The sequence below is a fragment of the Carex rostrata genome, chromosome 1 (assembly GCF_964058835.1).
Source record: "Carex rostrata chromosome 1, lpCarRost1.2, whole genome shotgun sequence".
Lineage (NCBI taxonomy): Eukaryota > Viridiplantae > Streptophyta > Magnoliopsida > Poales > Cyperaceae > Carex > Carex rostrata.
Window position 1 is genome coordinate 12,090,537 of NC_135918.1, and position 20,632 is coordinate 12,111,168.

General features: G+C 32.5%; 1 protein-coding gene across 3 annotated transcripts; it reads right to left on the minus strand.

Annotated features, from left to right (window-relative positions):
- Positions 1 to 1,067: 1,067 nt before the first annotated feature.
- On the minus strand, positions 1,068 to 6,686 carry LOC144558916 (tubby-like F-box protein 8). Of its 3 annotated transcripts, none has more exons than XM_078307789.1 (6): positions 6,412 to 6,686; positions 6,119 to 6,187; positions 4,410 to 4,796; positions 3,713 to 3,800; positions 3,246 to 3,378; positions 1,068 to 2,209 (listed from the first exon to the last, which is right to left on the minus strand). In XM_078307789.1, exons 3-6 carry the CDS (start codon positions 4,779 to 4,781, stop codon positions 1,393 to 1,395), a joined length of 1,410 nt encoding a protein of 469 aa, XP_078163915.1. In that variant the 5' UTR covers positions 4,782 to 4,796; positions 6,119 to 6,187; positions 6,412 to 6,686; the 3' UTR covers positions 1,068 to 1,392. The 3 variants fall into 3 exon arrangements, with proteins under 3 accessions (XP_078163915.1, XP_078163922.1, XP_078163928.1); XM_078307796.1 differs by having other exon boundaries at positions 4,410 to 4,786; positions 6,412 to 6,657; XM_078307802.1 differs by lacking the exons at positions 3,713 to 3,800; positions 6,119 to 6,187; positions 6,412 to 6,686 and having other exon boundaries at positions 4,410 to 4,548.
- Positions 6,687 to 20,632: the final 13,946 nt, after the last annotated feature.

A 20,632-nucleotide genomic window follows, 5' to 3' on the forward strand; every position in this document is an offset into this window, starting at 1 on the left:
ATTGAATGGTTTTATTTTGATGTTTATAATATAAATTTTGATTTATTAATGCATTTAAAAATGAAGACATGATAGAGACAAAAAATAGAGACATTTGAACCTCCTCTTAAAATAATAATGTAATGAGTGTCTTTAGAAATTTTAAAAAACAAATCTCACTACAAATGTTTTTAGTGGGTTATTAATATCATGAGGAGAGTTCAAATGTCTCCATTTTTTGTGTCTCCATCATGCTTTCATTTTTAAAAACTTTAATAACTCAAAATTTAAAACTTAAGTCAAAATAAAACCGTTAGATGTGATCTATATTATTTTTTCCATGTGCTTATAAAAAATTATCACATTTCAATTTTATTTTTATGTGAATCAATAAGTTGAAAAATCAACGTCTAAAAATTATCCACATTAGTACGTTTTTTATAAGCTCTTGATGACAACCAAAATAAAATTAAAATATCATAATTTTTTACACGTGCATAGATAAAATAATATAGATCATATCCAATAGTTTTATTTTAACTTCTAAGTTTTAAATTTTGAGTTATTAAAGTTTTTAAAAATGGAGGTACAAAAAATGAAGGCATTTGAACCCTCCTCTAATATCATATCTTCGTATTCATGCAGTTTTGTTCTCTTTTCTTCTTCATTTATGATCAACTATACAATGTGATCAGAATTCATGCTGACAAAAAGTTTCATGCTCTCATGTTAAACGAGAAATTTTGTTTACCATCCTTCACAGTTTCCTTCTCTAATAATTATTGAAAACAAGAGCAACTTCAATTACTAATCTAGCATGTATATAGTTTATTCGTCAACCGACTTTATGTGATGTGGATCTAACGAAGCTTAAAATTGACAGAATACCAATTCAATAAATATGTGGATCACTCACCCGGATATAGATATATTGGTAACCCAGAAAGAGAACTACAGCGAATGATTTGAAGCATTAATTACTGGAGACTCAAAAGGCAAAAACCAAACTACACAACATCAATATTGTACTTCAATGCGCTTTTATGTACCTTGATCTTCCTTATTTTGTTTAAAAGCTAATGAATGTTAACTGATCAAATTAGAAATCTAAATTACTTAATTCGACTAAACCACAATTTAAGTTTACAACTACTATCCTGGCACAAGTCGCATTCAGAAAAAGTCATCCACTCATAACACAATTTCATCCTAAAATTTAAAAAAAAAATCCTAATTAAAAATCCAAAAGGAAACACATCTGCAAGTCTGGTTGGAAGTTTTACACCAACAAAGTACACAAACATAAACACAAACAAAAGCAACACTACACCCGAATAAACTACTTCGCACCTCGGCCATGAATTAATTTATAGCCCTGATTCAGGTCAATGACCATTTCGCCCTTACCTTGCTCTATTCACACGCCAGCTTGGTATCAAAGCTGGTAAGGCAGATAGCAAAAGCCTGAAACGCCGAAAGAGGGTATCTATAGTCCATAGTAAACATATCCTTCGCCACCTTCCCGAATTGCAATATAATTTTGTCATGGTCGGCTGACGAAGCGGACCCAGCAGCACCAGAGGGAGGAGGTGCGGGGCCCGCAACTGGTAGTGGATTTACCGCCCCAGTGTGACCGGTAGGCGCACTTGATCCAACTGCAGCTATTAACTGAAAGTTTTTTACAGAGGCAACGGTAACACGGCCCCTGAAATTCAAGCACCAGCACTGCAGTTGCTCGTGCCACCTAGGCGCCTTGTTCCGCAATACCAAAGGCAATACCTTGCGGGGCCCGCTACTCCCCTCTCCAGCCTCATCAGGCCTGTTGAGCCTGCCAGACACGTCAGAAAACCTGGCACTTGAGAAATCCGCAAAGCGGTCAGCTATTGAGGTAGCACTAGTGGTGTTGCTTCTGAAGGATTCCTCGAAGGAGGGAAGACCAGCAAAAAGCGGGTCGGGCTGGGCTGGAACAGACCCACCAGGGCCGACAGCAGAGGCAGGAATGGAGTTCATGACACAATGCATGCGGCGTGGGCCCCGCGTTCCCAGAACATTCAGCTCATAGGAAACCTCAGAGATTCGGTAGGTCCCAGAAGGTACCTTCGGAGACACCTTCTTGGAGAACCGGCGACTTGTCTTAACGGGTTGTGGAGGAAGCATCGGCGAAGATGAGATGGTGACATGTGGAGGCTCTGTGTCATAGATCATGAATTTCGTGCCAAGAAAATTTGACCTAGAATTTATTATCATACAATTAATTTTAGTCATTAGTCTTTGGTACAGTTCAGTTCAGTATTTTGATTGACTCTTTTAGTAATTAGTTAGGGTTAAATACAAAAATTTGATTGACTCTTTCAGTATAATTGCTATGCTTAGATTCATTAGTTTTTTCTTTAAAATTTCAAAAAAAATTGGTGCATGATCTCTTAACCGTTGTTTAATTTTATTTCAGCTTGGTAACTTTACGGAGTTTTAGGCTTAAAAAATTTGGATATTTAGAAAATAGAATGAATAAAGTGGAGAAAAATTGACTGTCTTTCCATATTTGTACTAAATGATAGAAGAAAAAAAATAAAATTCTTTGATTAATTCTTTTCATTAAAGAAAAAAAAAGCAAGGAATTCGAATTAGTTTGGGTTAAATAAAAATTTGATCAACTCTTTTAGTATAATTGATATGCTTAGTGTGTGATTCATTAGTTTTTTCTTCAAAATTTCAAAAAAAAAAATCGGTGCATGATCTCTTAACTGTTGTTGAATTTTCTTTCAATTTTTTGGTGCAGAATCAGTATTTGACGGATGATGTAACAGTATGTTACCTTTAATAATTTGTTAGTGAGGCTACGGTACTGTGCATAGTGCGGATTGGCCAATACTATGGACCATTATCTTCGTTTTCAAAGTTTAAATAGTCAATCCAAACCATTCAACATTATTTCCATATGAAAATGTACTTGCAGACTAAATTTTACATTTTCTACATTCTTTTTACTAATTTTTAATATAGGTAGAGAATCACTACATTTGAATGCTCTAAAATTTAAGATCAAGTGATATTCTACCTATCTAAAAAATAGTAAACAAATTGTAAAAACTGTAAAAATCGATACACAAATACATTTTCATATGGAGATCATGTTGAATGGTCCAGATTGACTGTTTGGACTTTGAAAACGGAGCTATGATCCATAGTACGGACCAATCATAGCCTTACTCATAAGTTGTAGCTTCTGGAGTAAGATATGTAAATCTGAGATATGTTTGAGATACCTCATTTTTCCAAGGTAAGAGCAGCTTGATTTTGATATGTTATCAGCATCCATCGATATTATATACTCTGTATAGGTGGTTCGGCGGGTCCGTTTCGCTGACAGTAGGAACTTCCCATTTTCAGCAAATACAGCTACATCCCAATTTTTGGAAAAGTAAAGAAAGGTTAGATTCCTTGGATTTAACGAAAGCCAAATATTATTTTAAGTATTCTAAGCTTAAGAAGATTTTTTGCATGAACTCTTTCTTAGAATAAAGGAAGTTGAGAAAGAGATTAAAATAAGAAAGAAAAAACTACAGATCAACAAAATCTCCCTTTTGCAAGAAGGCCGATCAAGAATTTAACATCTTGTTTAGGAGCACTTTCTTTAAATATATTAAAAAAATCTTTGGCAGTGTCATGCTGTATACACAAGTTTAAACATATTATATAGACTCCTTCAATAACCAAGAAATAAAAAAATTACCAGGAGTGAGGCACAAGTAGAGATGATAAGTGAGTTTGGATTTGTCACGCTTAATGAAGCACTGTATAGTCCCGTCACGCGGCCCAGGCTGTTTATATAGTATTAGAAGTTATGATACACTCTCAATTTAGTCAAAATAACCAAAAGTTTAACTTGTTCTTTAAGAATGACCCTCTCCCTTCTCTTTTTTTTTTTAATGAAAGCTTGGCAGTGGCTGCCAAGTATGACCCTCCCTCCCTCTCTCTCTCTCTCTCTCTCTCTCTTTTAAAAACGTGACAGTGGCTGTACCCTCTCTTGAAAACTTGACAGCGGCTGTCAAGGATTGTATTAATTAAAAACGTTCTTTACATCAAAATTCGATCCCTAAACCACTATAACATTCTATTAGCAATCTAACCATGCCATGTTGGCCTTAATTTCTCTCTCTCTCTCTCACGCACATTTGCAAATATAAAGAGGTGGCAATGGCCTTACCTGCTCTCTCACACACACATGCGCAAATTTAAAGAGGGGGCAAAGGCCAATTCCACCCCACCCCCCGCCTAATTAAAACATGCATTCACCATCTACAACAAATCATACCTCCTTCCCCTCATTTTCCTTTTTAACCATACCTAGGTCCAGAAACAACTCAACTGACTAAAATAAATACCAATATTAACTAACTCTATCATAAAACAAAAATAAACAAACTGACCTGCTTGAGCGATACAGGGAAGGTGAGTTTTGCACAGAACTCAGGACTGATAACCATCTCCTTACACATCTCCCTCCAAGACCTACACACAGAAGCACACGCCACCACATTCCTTCGATTCGGCCATGTGCCCTCGCTCTCCTCCAGCCGCCGCACCACTTCTCTAAGGAGCTCCGGAGGAAGCCCGGCCCACGTGTTATCACTATCTGCAACCGCCTCGGGCTCCTCATGGGGCCGCACAACTGGTGCTCCTGATCGGCCCCGGTGACGCCCGCTCACACCTGATAACCCACTGAGTTTCACCTCGAAGCTCCGTCTAGAGAGGCTCCCTAAGCTCTCTTTCACATCAAGCATTATGCTCCGAAAGGACATATTTGCTGAAACGACCTGACAAAAGTTAGAATTTTATAAGTGTACACTTGAAGCAAGAAGAAATTTTGTAATTATAATAGTTGTGTGTGTTATTGCTTGCAATGTGAAAATTAGGTTTTGGAATAAGTGGGAATATGTGCTAGTTCTAGATGAACACCTGTGCAAATGATAGTTTGTTTAATGATGCAAGTAATCAGTGAAGAATTTAGTATGTGAAAGATTTAAGCTTTGGCCAATAGAAACTTTCAGATATAAAATGATAATAACAAATTCTATTTAGGTTTTGAATTGATTTGCTAATTCTTTGACAAAATTCAACTGCAAGTTGCCAATCTGAAGTCATTAATTATATAAAATTGACAATATGTTCAGTTGACAATGAAAGCCATAACTAACAATAAAATAACATTTTGAATTTTGAATGGCTGATGTAGTTGAGTATAGCTGTAAACACTTTTTGTGTTATGAAATTGAATATGGGCAGAAAAGTATTACATGTTGATGTGAAAGCCCAACTTATAAATATCATGTCAAAATAATTATTTCAAAATATTTGACATAATTGTATAAAAATACAAATCCTTTTTTGTGTTCCATATAGCCAAAGTCAATCAGTATAGTAGAGAAACAGGCTGTAGTTTACAGAACCGATGGCACATTACTAAGCCTAATCCTGTAGGTTTTATTATCAAACTAATTAGCTATACAAATAGCTTGAAATTGTAGAAGTATCCTTCCAAATACTTTAAGTTTTTAAAAGGATTCTTGCCAAAACTGGTTAAACAAGCAGCCTCAAAAACTAACATGTGCCCTGAAAGGAATTGCTTTACGAAACCAAGACTTTCTGATTAAGTAAAGCACTGAAAAACAGCCAAAAAAAGTGTCGGGAGACACGCAAGAAAGATGCATGCTTTTTTCGCACTCAAGAGACATTTTTTTAATTAAAGTGGGGGAAAGCAACCAATTTCGTAATGAAATCATAATTGTTCTTACAAAAGGCAATTTAATGAAGTCAATTAAAGAAGTAGATTGATTATACACGAGAGGAAGTAAAAGAAGTGCATAAAAACCTCAACAACTAGTATAATTATAAAGTTAATTCTGAGCTGGACCAGTAATAATTGGGTCTACAAAATAAGGCATCTACACTGATAAATTATTTAAGCAGTATATAACAGAACACCCCTTAAGAGTACTTGCTACTATTTTTACTACATGTAAGCTGGGAACAGATTTAACCTAGAGTCCTGACAAGTATTTATAGCAGAAATGTATAGAAAAGATAAAATAGAAAGAATCCCCAAGTAAATTACTAAAATTAATTATAAGGAACGTACCTAAACTAATTTGCAAATCCGCAGCTGAAACAACAGATCCAACTCTACGATGTTGAGAAGAGCGCAAATCTGCAGGAATGGATTAATTAGAACTCAAATTAAGTCTCGATGAACTATTAAGCCTCTCTTTTCGGAAAGGAAATTACAGCAAAGCAAGCTTCTTTTCACAAAATCCAATGTTTCGGAAGAAATCGCTTAACATTTCAGCTAAAAATTCCAAATCGAAGCACAGATCCAGCAGCATCCAGTTCAGAAATCACTCTAATTCAGAACAAAAATCCAAAAGAACTCACATTGCTGCTCTATCTACTGAAAGCTGCGCGCTTTTGGGTTGTAGTAGCCTTCTAGTCGAATCTGAAGGAAGGGATCAGAGCGTATGAATCTCCTGCTAGGTTGCTCGTTCTCTCGCTCTAGGCCTCTAGCTCTCTGTCGGTTTCTCGCTAGACACAGGAGACTTGGTGAATAATGAAATGGCAAGGTCGAGAAGGCAGAGAGAGAGAGAGTGGGGAAAGGTGTGAAAGGGGAAAAAAAGGAAAAGGAGAGCTCTGCTTCACTTTTTTTCATTAATTATTAATTCCATTTTAGTAATAGAATTATATTATAGTTATAGAAATTGCTTGGTGACTTGCTCCTGTTGGACACGGACCCCCAAATAGGGGTGTAAACGGTCGGATACGGATCGGATAGTGGTCTTACCGTATCCGTATCCGTTATAATTTTTCAGATACGGATAGTCTCGGATACGGATACAGATCGGATATTAAATGTCACGGATATGGATCGGATATCGGACAGATACAGATATTTTTTATAATTAGCTTGTAAGTTACAAAACATCTATTATATTATTAAAATATTAGTCACTAATTATGTCATAGTGCTATATTGTTCATCAAAATATATATCTATATGCAATTTAATAAATTATTCGTCCAATATGCAATTTAATAAATCAATTTAAGAACATATATCACATTTGTTGTGGTTTAAAAGTGTAAACGGTCGGATACGGATAGTTAAAGGTTTTACCGTATCCGTATCCGTTATAATTTTTCGGATACGGATACGGATACGGATAGTCTCGGATACGGATACGGATACGGATAGTCTCGGATACGGATACGGATAGTCTCGGATACGGATACGGATACGGATCGGATAATTTTAGTACTTTTCCGGATTCGGATCCGGACGAAATCGGATATTATCCGATCCGTTTACACCCCTACCCCCAAAGCTTCTAGCAGTTGTGAACTTGTGATTATTCATCTAAGTTAGGTGCGTTTTCACAAGATCATTAAATAATATATTACATAATAAATTAGATTGTTTTTCTTTTATGATATACGGGCGTATTTGAAGGAGGATGAATTTATACGGGATGAGATTTAATAATGTGATATTTATTTAGGTGATTTATGAAATTTCATTTCTTTGAAAACAGTTAAATAAATTTATAAACGAATTGTTCGTATGCATGAGAATTTTGATAGAAATATGTTAGATTTAAATTATTTAGTCATTTTAGCTAGATATTTGAATTATTATTATTTATAAATAATATTAATGACGTTATTATATTTTTCTAATAAAATGATCAACAAGTATCTTAAAAGTTAATTCCTTTACAAAAATAACCGAAATTTTTAAATATACCTACCCAAAAAACACTAAACCAAATAATCACGTTTTCTGAAAAATTCAAATTTTGACACAGCCCCATTCCCTAGATGCGACCACTTTTCTGAGGACCGCATCTAGGGGATGCAGACCATAAATAGGGAGTTGCATCCTCTAGATACGGTCATCTTTTTTTTTTCCCTTTCTCCTGTAGCAGAAGGAAACAGAAAAAAAAAAAAAAAAAAAAAAAAAAAAAAAAAAGGGGTGGTCGCATCTAGGGGATGCAACCCCCTATTTATGGTCCACATTCCCTAGATGCGCCCCCCAAAAAGTGACCGCATCTAGGGGATGCGACCGTGTCAAAATTCGAATATTTCAGAAAACGTGATTATACATAGGCGAAAGATGTCCAACAAATAAATAAAATGAAATGAAAAGGTCTAATTATCAAAATAAAATAAAATAAAAATGTAATGACACTATTATTCATGTAATATGAGCAATTAAGAAATTTTGTTTTTTTTTCTATGTCAGTGAGCAAAGAAACTTTTACATCTCTATTTTTTTTTTAAATGTATCGATTGACCTCAATTTCACTGTATCTTCAAAACAGATCCTATAAAAAAATTGGCTAAAGTCTATATACTTTTTTTTAAAAGGACCAGATTTAAGAGTGTTTTATGATGTGATTGTTTTGTTTTATTTTTTTCATGATTTCTACTATTTGGAAAAAAAAATGATGGGAATAAAATCAAAACAATTCCCAACAAAAACTGTCACCAACTGATCAACAGATCCAAAACAATTTATTCCAACTTGTTTGAAGTTTCGTAAATTCTTATGTGAAGAACCATATGTAAGTCAGGAATACTAAGTTAGATGACTCTGTGGTTTTAAAATCCTTAATTATATATATTAAAATTTAATTGAATTGATTTTTTTTTAGTTTGTATATACTTTAGTTTTCCTCATAAAATAACAAAAGTGTACTTGTAAATTTGATATTTGTGAGGTCTTGAATTTAATTTCTAGTAACCACATTATTTTTTCATTTTCACATATTATTCATTTTATGATTTATCACTCCCCCCCCCCCCCCCCCTCAAATTTTCTAATTCCATTTCTGATTACAATTTTATTTTTTGAAAAAAAATTATTTATACTCCTAAAAACTTTAAAATTATGTATTCTGCCTTCTAAATTTATTAATATCATATTTACTTTTTAAAATTTCAAAAATTCACAAATTTATCATATTATTATTGTCTTTTATATTAAAATAGTGTGTGCCGTGATGAAGTTCAAATATCCCGATACTCCATAAAATCTTATTTCTTGGAGATAATTCACACAGCAAACAAATATTATTTTCTAACTTGAACAAATATAACTTGTAAAATAACCAGACTTTAGTCTAGTAGAAAAAACAAAAAAACAATGTCTTTCGTGTAAAAATTTGCGGATTTGAAATTTAGATAATTTTTTTTGTATATATTGAAATTTGAAAAACTTAAAACTTTCATCTTTATCTAAAAAAATATACAGTGGAGATCTTATTTTTTTTTTTTTTACAAAGAAATCTAGATATCTAGCCTCTGTTTTAGTGGATATCTATTTTGGAATAAGTCAGGTCCTACAAAAATATTATGGATTAATTAATTGTCCTCTGAGGCGGAGTGTTGAGGTGGAATTTACATAAATCTTGTTTATGGATTTGACCACGAAAAGAATAATAGATCCGACAATTTTTTTTTTTTTTTTGTGTGTTTTGGCTAACAACGAATTATCAAGGTTTGACAAGTATAGGGGCAAAAATGACCACAAGTTGCTTTAATATCTATAAAAGATTTTCCAATTTGAACCGATGACTTTTTGTATGCAAAGTATTATTTTGTTACTAGATTAAAGATTAATTTTTAGTACAATAAATAAACTAGTTATTGGATCGACTTGGCAGCTATTTTGATAAGATGTTAATACCGGATCTTATAAAGTAATTCAAAATTTTAATTTTAATCCGAATGTTCTGTTTTGATAAAGAATATTAAAGAAACCCAATTAATTTTTAAATCGATTCATTCCGAATTCATAAATAAAATTTTAATTATCTTAAAATATATGGGCAAATTCAGCGCAACGTGTTAATTTTCCAAGGAGCCCAGCCTTGTTGAACGACTTTGAATGTGTCATAATGTCAAGGAAGCGTATCCTCTGCGGAGCTTTTAATCTGGTCCGTTCGTTTCAAATTGGACGGACCAGATCAGATCTTACAAATTTTGAGAATATTTTCTCTTTTTTCAATTCAGGAAAGATCTGATCTGATCCGTCCGACCCGAAACGAACGGATCAGATTAAAAGCTCCGCAGGTATTGGCTCCGTAGAGGATACGCTTCCATAATGTCAATGTACCTTTTTTTTTGTAGGTTTGAATTCTATGGACAGGGACTGATACTAATGTTCTTATAAAGTACTTATTTATTTCTCAATTCATATTTTACATTTTTTTTTTAAGATTATTCAAGATATTGCAGCAGGTACTTTGAATAATTTGACTTTGCAGAAAGAACAATTTAGTCTTGATTATCATACCAGATTGTTGGTGATTCTAATTTGATTTTATCAGTGTGTTGTTGAGTGAGTTGGTCCTTGTATCGCACATATTGAGGCCCTCTTTCTCCAATATAACTTGACAAACTTAAAAAGGCTTGAATTGATTTTTGTACATCTTGAATAGCTCATTAGCTTGACGTACAAAATAATATTTAGATGACAATTGCTAAATTATTTTTCTATAATTGTTGGTCTCAAATGTCAATACAAAAAATACTATCTGAGATTGTCAAGCCAAAAATAGAACAATGGCTGCTTATAATATTTGAGATTGTCATCGGAGGTCGGAACGTAGAGTTTCCATTTTTATTAGAGCACGACGGTGAGTAGATTCGGTGGCTGTCACAACGCGGCGGCATTTGAAGAATCGGATCCGATCGTAGAGCAAGATGGTGATTAAAGTACTAGGGTGATCAATATCTCGATTGGAGTGCGACAGTAAGTAGATTCGGTTGTCATCGAAACGCGGTGGCGGTCGAAGAAGCGGATCCGGTCGTTGAGAATGATTAAGGTATTAGAGTTATTACGAGAGGAATAGAATATTATATTAGTTTAGAGGATTTTATGAGAATAAAAAAATAGACTTAAAAATTACGGTCATTTGATCCATTGTAAATACATTTTTTTATCAATGAAATTGTCAGTAGACATTTAAAGCCACTAACCTTAAAAAAGAACAATATATCAAGACAATCTTATCATGAAATTATTAGTAGATATTTAGCAATCTGACATATGAAGTTCAGTTAGTTTTACTTCGGAGAACTATCGTATCAGCAGTCAAATCGGGGCGTCTAGTTTTGGATAATGTCTAGAAAATTCGGATCATGCCAGATCAAGTTTGGATTCGTGTTCGAGCTCGAGCTCGAGCTCGAGTCGAGTCGAACGGATGGGTCCTAGATTTGTAACTTTTAAAGTGACATTAAACGGATCGGGTTCGAATCAAGTCAAATTGACTTTGGAAAATTATCAACCACAAGTCTGATCAGCTCGTGTCTGGTCGGGGATTGAGTCATCGAACCTTAAATCGGGGTCAACTCAGGTCGAATTCGAATCAATTTTGATTAAAAAAAAAAAATCGAAACTTTTTATTAGATTGTGATGCGGTAGGACTGGTTAGGGATTTACAATTAGGCTAATCCTTTATCAATTTATAAGTTTGCTTTAAAAAATTATTCTTTAAAAAAAATGACAAAATATAGAATGTTGTCTATTATCTATATCTTTAAATGTTATCTGCTGACCTAATTGAATCCACTACTTGACTCTCTTTTAATGGTTTTGAAGGTTTTCAGGCTTGAGGAAATAAATCTGCTGTAATTCCATTGGAATAATAGAAACCTGTTATTTCGAATTTCACCATTTAAATTTTCAAGTGCGAATGTGAATAAAGAAGCTTTTTTATGCGTGAATCTCAATGAAAATCAACTGTTGAGATCAGAAGATTCATGCTATTCTTTTGAAATAACAACATATTTATTTCCCGGACTTGAAAGTTGCATAAGAAAACAAGAGTACAACAGAGTTTGCACTTTCAACAAAGCAATTCTCCTAAAATTTCTTGCTTTTTTGCGCAAAATTCATCCCCTCAAAATTCACACCGAATCAATTATACTCTGTTCATTTTCCGCTTCCAATCGATAATTTCATCACAACTCCATTTCCGAATTGCATTTGAGCAAAATTTGCCGCATTCTAGTTAGAGTGTTACACTGTAATTTTTTTACTACGAATATAATTCGTCACATTCAGAATAATATCCTTGAATGAATACATTTTAGTACACATAAAACATAACAAGTAAGATAGAGTAAGCACCTTAATCATCCTTAAATTTAGAACAAAATCCTTGGGCATGTTAATTAGGTGCGCGTTTTGTGTGCCCAAACCATTTTACAATGGTAGCCCGATCGGGTCCCACTGGCTGTCGTATGAGTTGACTAGCCGTTCCCTTCCGTCATGATACAACGGAGAGAAATACACGTCGACAGCTACATGTCATCTCCAGTTTCCATAAACCGGATATCTCCATTTATAACAAATTTAATATTCCCCCTATAGTGTGATTCAGGCATTCAGCATATATTTTAGTAGATGCAGCTTTTTGTCGCTATCGTCTAGGTAAAGACCTCACCTACCGACCTATAATTTCCTCGGACTGGATTTGTATTTCGTATCGAGTTTTTATTTTATAGTATATATCTGATATATAAATTATTTGAGCCGTTTATTTTCATTTGTTAATTTTTTATAAGGACATGTTCAGCTGTCACGTGAAAACGAAAATGAAATTGAATTTAAGTCCAATTTAAATAGTCGAAGCACTGTGTGCGTAGAAAAAAAATTACTTTAAGTAATTTTTTTTTCCCTACGAACACAGTAGTAGCTGAACAGATCCTAAATAAGTAGGTAACCTACTTGGCATCTTGATGGATTTAAAAAATATAATTTTCTAAAAGGACGTGAGTTTTAGCGTTTCAGTGTCCACAAAAAAAAAAAAAATGGCTCCCGCATTTTAAAGAAAAAAACACCTCTCGAACAAAAATTAATGGTATTCTCATTTTTCAATATAATAAGAAGTTAAGAATAGAACTACAATTTTTTTTAAGCTAAACTTGGTGAACTTAACTTCAAAATTTAACGGATTGATTTCAAACGATAAATTCAAACTCTTAAAATTGATATGCTTTACGAGTAATATATTCACATGTAATTTATAAATTAATTTAGCATGGAATTAAATGCCCAGAAAACAATAAAAAGTAAATGTATTAAATTAAATTATTTTATATTATTTTACTGTTTGATTTTATATTAAATAAATTGAAAAAAAATATAAATTAACTTAGATGCATTTTAGATTAAGTTTGATTTTTTTTTTAAATTAACTTAGATGCATTTTAGATTAAGTTTGATTTTTTTTTTGTTAATTCTTTGTTATCCTTCGTTTTAAAAATGAAGTCCCAGCCCCTCCCTCCCTCCCCCCACCCCCCAAAAAAAAAACCAAAAGAAAAAGAAAACCCCCTTCTTTTTTCTTTTAGGTTTTCTCGCTTTTCATGGTAATAGCTTTTACTGTTTTTCTGGAATGCTATCAGTATCATGTGATTCGGGTCATTATACTGTTTTTGTTTTCTTTTAAAAAAAAAGAATAACTACCCCAGTAGCCAGTAGGGTTGTCTGCCTTTTTCCCTTCTTAAACGCTAAAATTGCACGAGTTTACATCTATCAAAGCTGAAAAGAAAGAAAAAAAATACGGAGCAGAAGTAGGATGTTTCTAAGTTTCACCAAGTTCTTTGGTGAACTAAAATTTAAAATTCATCGAATTATTTTCAAATGACGAATTCGAACCGTTGAAATCTGTCTACCTTACAAATAATGTCTACATGTGAAAATTTTAAACATTCGAATTAATTTAGTATAAAGTCGAGCGATCAAAATTAGAAAGTTAATAAATTAATTTTAATGCATTCATTTTTTGACAAGTTGAGTCTATGCAAAATTAATTTCAAAATTAAATTTTTTTTTTACATGTAAACACATCACTTGTGAGATAGGCGGGTTTCAACGGTTCAAAAAATTGATGAGAACATTATTAATGTCCATCACAATTCGCTGTATTGTGTCCAAGTCTTAAAAGCAAATAAGATCATACAAAATTACTTCAACTGAACATAAAATCCAGTAAATTGATGTTCTAGTTCTCTGATCTTCCTAATTCACATATTAAAAATGAACAGGTTTCAAATGCCTTTATTTTTTGTGCATTTATCATTGCTTCATTTTTACTTTTCTAATAATAAAATTTTTAAAATTTATTTGTCAAAATAAAACTGTTAGATGTCATCAATATTGTTTTTTGTACGTGTACATAAAAAAATATATAACTTTTGGTTTTATATCAATCAATAAGTTGAAAAATAAACGTTTATAATTTGTCCACATCGACGAATATTGGCAAGCAATTGATGCTAATCAAAACAATATGAAAATGGTATGATATTTTTAGTGTGCATATAGAAAATAATATATATTATATTTTGACATTTAAGTTTTAAATTTTATGTTATTATGGTTCTAAAAATAGAGGTACGATGAAAGCACAAAAAATGAAGGCATTTGAACCCAACCCTAGCTCCTCACTAAAACATATTGGAAAATATGAAATAATGTACTTTTCCATCTGCCTCTTGGAAAATTTTCCTATTTCTCTCTTCCCAAATTTTCTAAAGAAAAGCACCACAAAATGAAAAGTAATACAAATCTCTGCTCTTTAGGTAAAGTTAAGACGAATTTTTTTTTAAATACCATAATAAAAAATAAATAAATCAAAACTCTAAATTTGAGAGATTTCTATATTTATCCAGCCTACACAACCAATCTGCGGCCCATTTATGGGGGCCACAGATTGATTTAGAGGTTCTCAAAACTTAAATATATTCAATAGTAGAGTGCATTTTTTGTGCTTTTGGGGACCTCTAAGCCAATCTGCGGCACCCCATAAATGGGTTGCAAATTGGCTGTGTGACCCAGGTAAATATGAAAATCTCTCAAATTTATAGTCTTTTGGTTTATCTTTTTTTTTTATGCTATAAGTAAAAATTTCGGAAAGTTAAGACAACCGTTCCAAACTGATATAAAATCAATAGTATTCGACTAATACCAAAATTATAGGCCAAATTAAAAATCCTCCAAAATTCAGTATCAGAAGTCCAGCGTAGAAATATATGATTTAGTGATTCAATCTAGTTTTAAAAAACATTATTGGAAAATGTTGGTTATTTGTCGAAAAGCAGCTTATTGGATCGGAGCAATCGATATTTTGGCCCAAAATACAAACTGAATTCATGTCACCTACAGTAGGAATGAGATCCGGTGCTTTTCTTTTCATGCTATTTCCGTGCTCTTCTCTCTATCTCTCTCCTCTTACTTTGAGGCCCATGTGATTCACTTTCTCTCTCTTCTCTTCTTTGAAGAGAGATATAGAGAGAAAATGGAGAGCAGCCGGCTGCTTTTCTACTAAAAAAAGCAGCGGATGGGTTTCCCCTAAAGTACCTCACCGTCTGAGTTTGATCCGATCCGTTAATTATATATTAACACAGATCTTAAAGGACTGCTACGCATTACATGAACCAAATTTATTTGAATTCTGATCGAATGATCCGAGTTTAAACTAAAACGTTGAAAAGATGATTTGGACTCGATGCAAACCAAATTTGATCCACCTTTAATTCCCAATCCAATGATCAAAACAACCACAAATTCAAAAAATGTACCTTAATATGTACAATATAACCACAATGAACAATTAAATAATCAGTTAAGTATCACAAAAGGACAAGAATTCTAAAAAAAATCCCTAATTTTTAAATTAAGCTATATAAAAAATAATAATTGAGATTTCATTTGTGCTTTAGTTCTGCAACGGATCACAACTAAATCTTTCTACATGTATCATGGAATTACTCCATCTAAAACTCATATTTAAATAAAATTATTTCAAAATATACAATTGGTGAATTTCAAGCTAGCACAAATTAGACTTCAATAAGACAAGCTGAATGGAAAATTAATATTATAAAATAAGATAACTCAATCAAGATCTCGTAATGTACCCTAGGATCATATAGGTCTTTCTAAACTTCTAAACCCCTGTTTGTTGTTCTTCACATGTGTCTCCATTGGTTCCAGCCTTCTTTAATATAGAAAGTTAATTAGAAGGCTGGAACCAATGAAGAGAGAGAGGAGATCCAGTTCGCCAGTGCCGCCACCTGAGCTCCGCCCGTCTCTAGCCTGGTCGTCTGGCCCCACTGGTCGGCTCCGCCTCTGCCTAGGTCAGCTCTGCCGTCATTTTATGATCTGCTGCCCTAGCACCAGATCTGCTCCGCCTTTCCACCACCGCCGCTCCACCTTTTTCAGTCTCTAAACCCTAAACTGCTGCTTTTAACCTAGATCCACCTCAAACCCTAACTTTGACATTCTCCCTACCTATAAACCAGTTGTCATAGATGCCTCATCATTTATGTTGTTGGCCAATTGGTGTAACGGAGAGCAAGAAGGTGAGAGAAGAAATTGACGATCACTCAAAGTCGGGTTGCTAAAAGTTGTGATGTTGGATGTCGTATTATGTTGTTAGATGCTTTAGATGATGTGTTGTGCTGTTAGATGCTTTAGATGATGTGTTGTTTAGACTTCAATGTGACGATGTTGTGGTAGAGAATTGATGTAGTTTTATTTTATTTAAGGAAAATTATACTTGGAAGCCGCTGCTAAGGTTTCAAAAAAAAGAAAGTTAATTAGAACGCAATTCATTTCAGCTTACAAAGAAGTCTCAGCTAAATAGAAGAGACATACTTGAGATCTAGATTGAGATATTGGGAGACTAAAGACAGATAGAAGAGAGAATTTTTGAAGGAAACCAAAAACAAACAATATTTCAATAATAAAAAAATTGTAACTACAAGAGGACTACAAACATCTAAACGAACTCAATACTTCAAATAATATGATAATCAACTCTTGCAGAAAAGAAAGTAAAATCTAATTAAATCAGAATAACTATTCTACTATAATAAAAATTGACAAGTAAATTTAATTAAAATTGATTAAACTAAAAAGCACAATATTTTAACACAACAATATATATCCTGCATCACATAACATGAGAAACTTCCTAATGTCACGAAGAAGAGAATTTTCAGGTACATCTAAATTGGTAACCCCATTAACCTAAAATCTTAATCTAATTAGATTGGGGAAAGAACATGTTCCAGGATCTATTCCTTCCAATTTTCATAAAATAACAACAATCACTCTCCAATGCTTACCACATCAATCCAGATGCCAAATGTAAACAATTATACTAATAGCAAACCTGTTCAGACGCTTCAAAGCTGGTACCACCTTCCAGCCACACTTCTTCAGTAGCTCCACAAATTTGAATTCTATAACAGAAGAGAGAAAATAAAGTGAAAAACAATCAGCTTAAACCAAACCTTAAATTGGCAAGCAAAAATGCAGAATCAAGAAAAGAATAAATAACCAGCTCAAAGAGAAAATAAAGAAACTTTTTAATGTCTTCTAATATTAACTTTGGCACACCTAGTAATGGGGAAATTTTACATAATGCCCTTTTTTTCAAAACATAGAACAAAATACCCTTCTTATAAAATTCTTAACAAAATACCCTTGTGGGCCTCATATTTCCCCTCTCTTTACCTCCTCCCTCCCTCCCTTCCACTCTTCTTTATTTATTCTCCTTTATTATAAACTTATACTTTTGTTTTACATATTTAATATTACCCATATGAAATTAATATCTCTGACGTAGTTGGACATATTCGGAGCATCTAATATATTTTTTTTATTACATCTATCTATCTTATGAAATATGGTACTGATTCGATAATCGTATAAATGACTTTCGTAGAGAATTGATCTATCCTTGTTCGTTTCATTAAGACTCTAAAAATTCAATGTAATTTACAAATGTAAATGAGAAACTATACAGAAATAGAGCAGGATAGCGAGTGATTTAGTCAAAATAAAACTAAATAATTGATCTTGATACAAGACCATCTCATGCATTGCAGCAAGAGAATCAATATTTGATAGTATATTACTAACGAAAGTAACGATATAAAAGTTAATTCGAAGGGCTCATTTTATGTCTTGTTATGCTTTTAGTTTAATTTTTTTTATAACTAATATATTGAAACAGAATGATAAAAATAAGGCTATTACATTTGGTCTATATTATTTTCTTATGCACACAAAGGTTATAACATTTTTGTTTTAAAATGAGAATCAAGAATATGAAAAAAAAAATTGTATAAGACAATTTACTATGCCAATACAAAAGACAAAGTTCAAATATTTTAATTATATATTTGTAGAGATAAAATGATATAGATTACATGGTGGAAAGGTAAAATAATACTATTATTTCTTTCAAGAAAATGGATTTATACATCCAAAGTTGGATTATTCTGAATTTGTTCACCAATCATCACGAAATTCGTCAGCAAAACTCAATAAAGATAAGTGATTAGCAAATTATAAAAAAATAAATAATAAGCATCAGCGCCCTTATTTGTTTAGGTATAATCAATTATTAACAAAAAAAATGTCATTTCTTAAGTAATTAATTATTGACCTTTGATTTGTTTTAATTTTTTTAATAATCAACTGTTAACAAATAAGTGATTAATCATTAACTTGTAAAATATTTATTTATGTAATATCAAAATGTTAACCAATTTTTTGTCAAGTATGAAACCATATTAACTCAACGGATAATATTGAATATATAAAACAAAAGTTTAAGTTTAGAATAATAAATGGGAAGTAAATAGAGACGAATAGGACAGAGGGATGAGGGGAAGAGAGGGAAATATGGGGCTCATAAGGACATTTTGTTAAGAATTTTGGAAGGAGAGTATTTTGTTCTGTTTTGAAAAATAAGAGTATTATGTAAAATTCCCCTCTAGTAATGTACTATGGTACGTCTGACCACGGGTCACACTTTTGAACTCGACGTATGCTCATCTCAAGAATGGCCTGAGTTGCTGCCAAGATCTGTACTCTGCGGTGAACGATCGTCTATCTGAACTAGCTCGGGCTTTTATTACAGTGTCAGCCTGAGTTGCGTGAATTGCATATGTGGTATGAATTTGTTTGAAGGCTTTTTGGTAATTTGATTAATAGCTTCAGATAGATGATCGTTTTCTGCAGTGTACAGATCTTGTCAGCAACTCATGTCATTCTTGGAATGAGCATACGTCGAGTCCGAAAGTAGATATCTTACATGTGATACTATTGTTGTTGTATTTTTAATACTATGGTTTCAGCATAAGCAATCCATAAACAATTACTGTTGGAGATGCTCTAAGAATGGTAAATGATAAAAAGAAAGCGCGCGTTGTTGAAATGTAGAAGAGTCTTAAAAGAAATAAAAGATGCAAGAATCAAGAAAACAATTGAAGGAGAGCGAAAATTCATGTTTAATACAACAATTTTGTGAAGTTAATAGTTGGATATGAAAAAATTCACGATGGTTGTATTCATTTAGGTTTACTTTAAATTGAGTGTCAATATCTATATATATAATAATATTTTTTGTTTTAACTAATTACCTTATTCTTTCTATTTTTGGTAGATTTCGGGGAATAAAAACGAGCAGCTTATAAAAATGTCAACTATTTATGCAAAAAGATTGTACACAAATTTTTTATGTCCATTAGTTTTAAAATTCATTCTAACACACATTCTAAGAATACTAATCTAAAAATTTAGAGTGTGCCAACTTGCACGATAGACGATGAGAATTCCCAACAGAAACACACACATCAATCATTATCCGTGCAGAGCTCGATATTTTTGGAAGCGTCATGTGTAATGCTAGCGAGACGGCCACTTTTAGCGGGCTACCTTTAATGAATATATGTCTTTTAATCAAAATTTTGTGCACTTAAAATTATTTTACATTAAATCTCAGCATTTTTTATAGATATAATATTGACGGCATATATATCAAGGCTGCACAAAAAGTTCGTAGTTTATGATTCGATTTGAGTTTGATTCGAAAAAAATTGTAATTATTTTGATTCGAAATTAGTTCGTTCTGAAACAAATCAAACCAGTTCGGTTCGAATCTTATTCAAATCAAACTCAATCTAAGTATAATTCGTTCGAAATTGATTCACGGACTATTTAGGTTCGAATCTCAAATAATGCAACTAATGGATTCAACCATCATTTTTTTAATAATGTAGGAACCAAATTTATATCAGAGCTCAAAATTGTTAATATAATGATAACTTATAATAAGAAAATATTACAGCAACGTAACAAATTAATAATGAAATACGTTTCATCTAACTATATAGGTCTATGCCATGATTTTAATCAATCTAGAGTGTAAAAGATCAAGGAATCTTAAGCTAGTCCATAATCTATTAGTGTGAATTCGAAAAAGGTAAAATGAAACCTTGTGAATTTTGTTTTGCGAGAAGAAAACTAATGCATAAACTATCGGTATAACTAGGGTTGCCAAAAAAATTGTAGTTCATAATACGATTGACTTCAATTCTAAAAATTTATAGTTCGCAATTAATTTGATTTGAAATTAGTTTGTTCTGAAACAAATCAAACTAGTTAAGTTCGAATCTTATTCAAACTCAAACTCAAACTCAAACTCAAACTAGGATAAATTCAATTCAGTTCGATTTGTTTGCAACCCTACTCACAAAGTTGAAATGTAAACTTTATTTTTCAAGGCCGTAAAAA

What these genes read in the sequence shown, in the direction of transcription:
- LOC144558916 (XM_078307789.1), bottom strand. Translation starts at nt 4,781, where the DNA reads ATGTCCTTTCGGAGCATAATGCTTGATGTGAAAGAGAGCTTAGGGAGC. An exon ending in TCCCTGTATCGCTCAAGCAG is followed by an intron (nt 3,801 to 4,409) that starts GTCAGTTTGTTT and finishes CTATATAAACAG; the next exon opens with CCTGGGCCGCGTGACGGGAC. An exon ending in TCTTACCTTGGAAAAATGAG is followed by an intron (nt 2,210 to 3,245) that starts GTATCTCAAACA and finishes AATAAATTCTAG; the next exon opens with GTCAAATTTTCTTGGCACGA.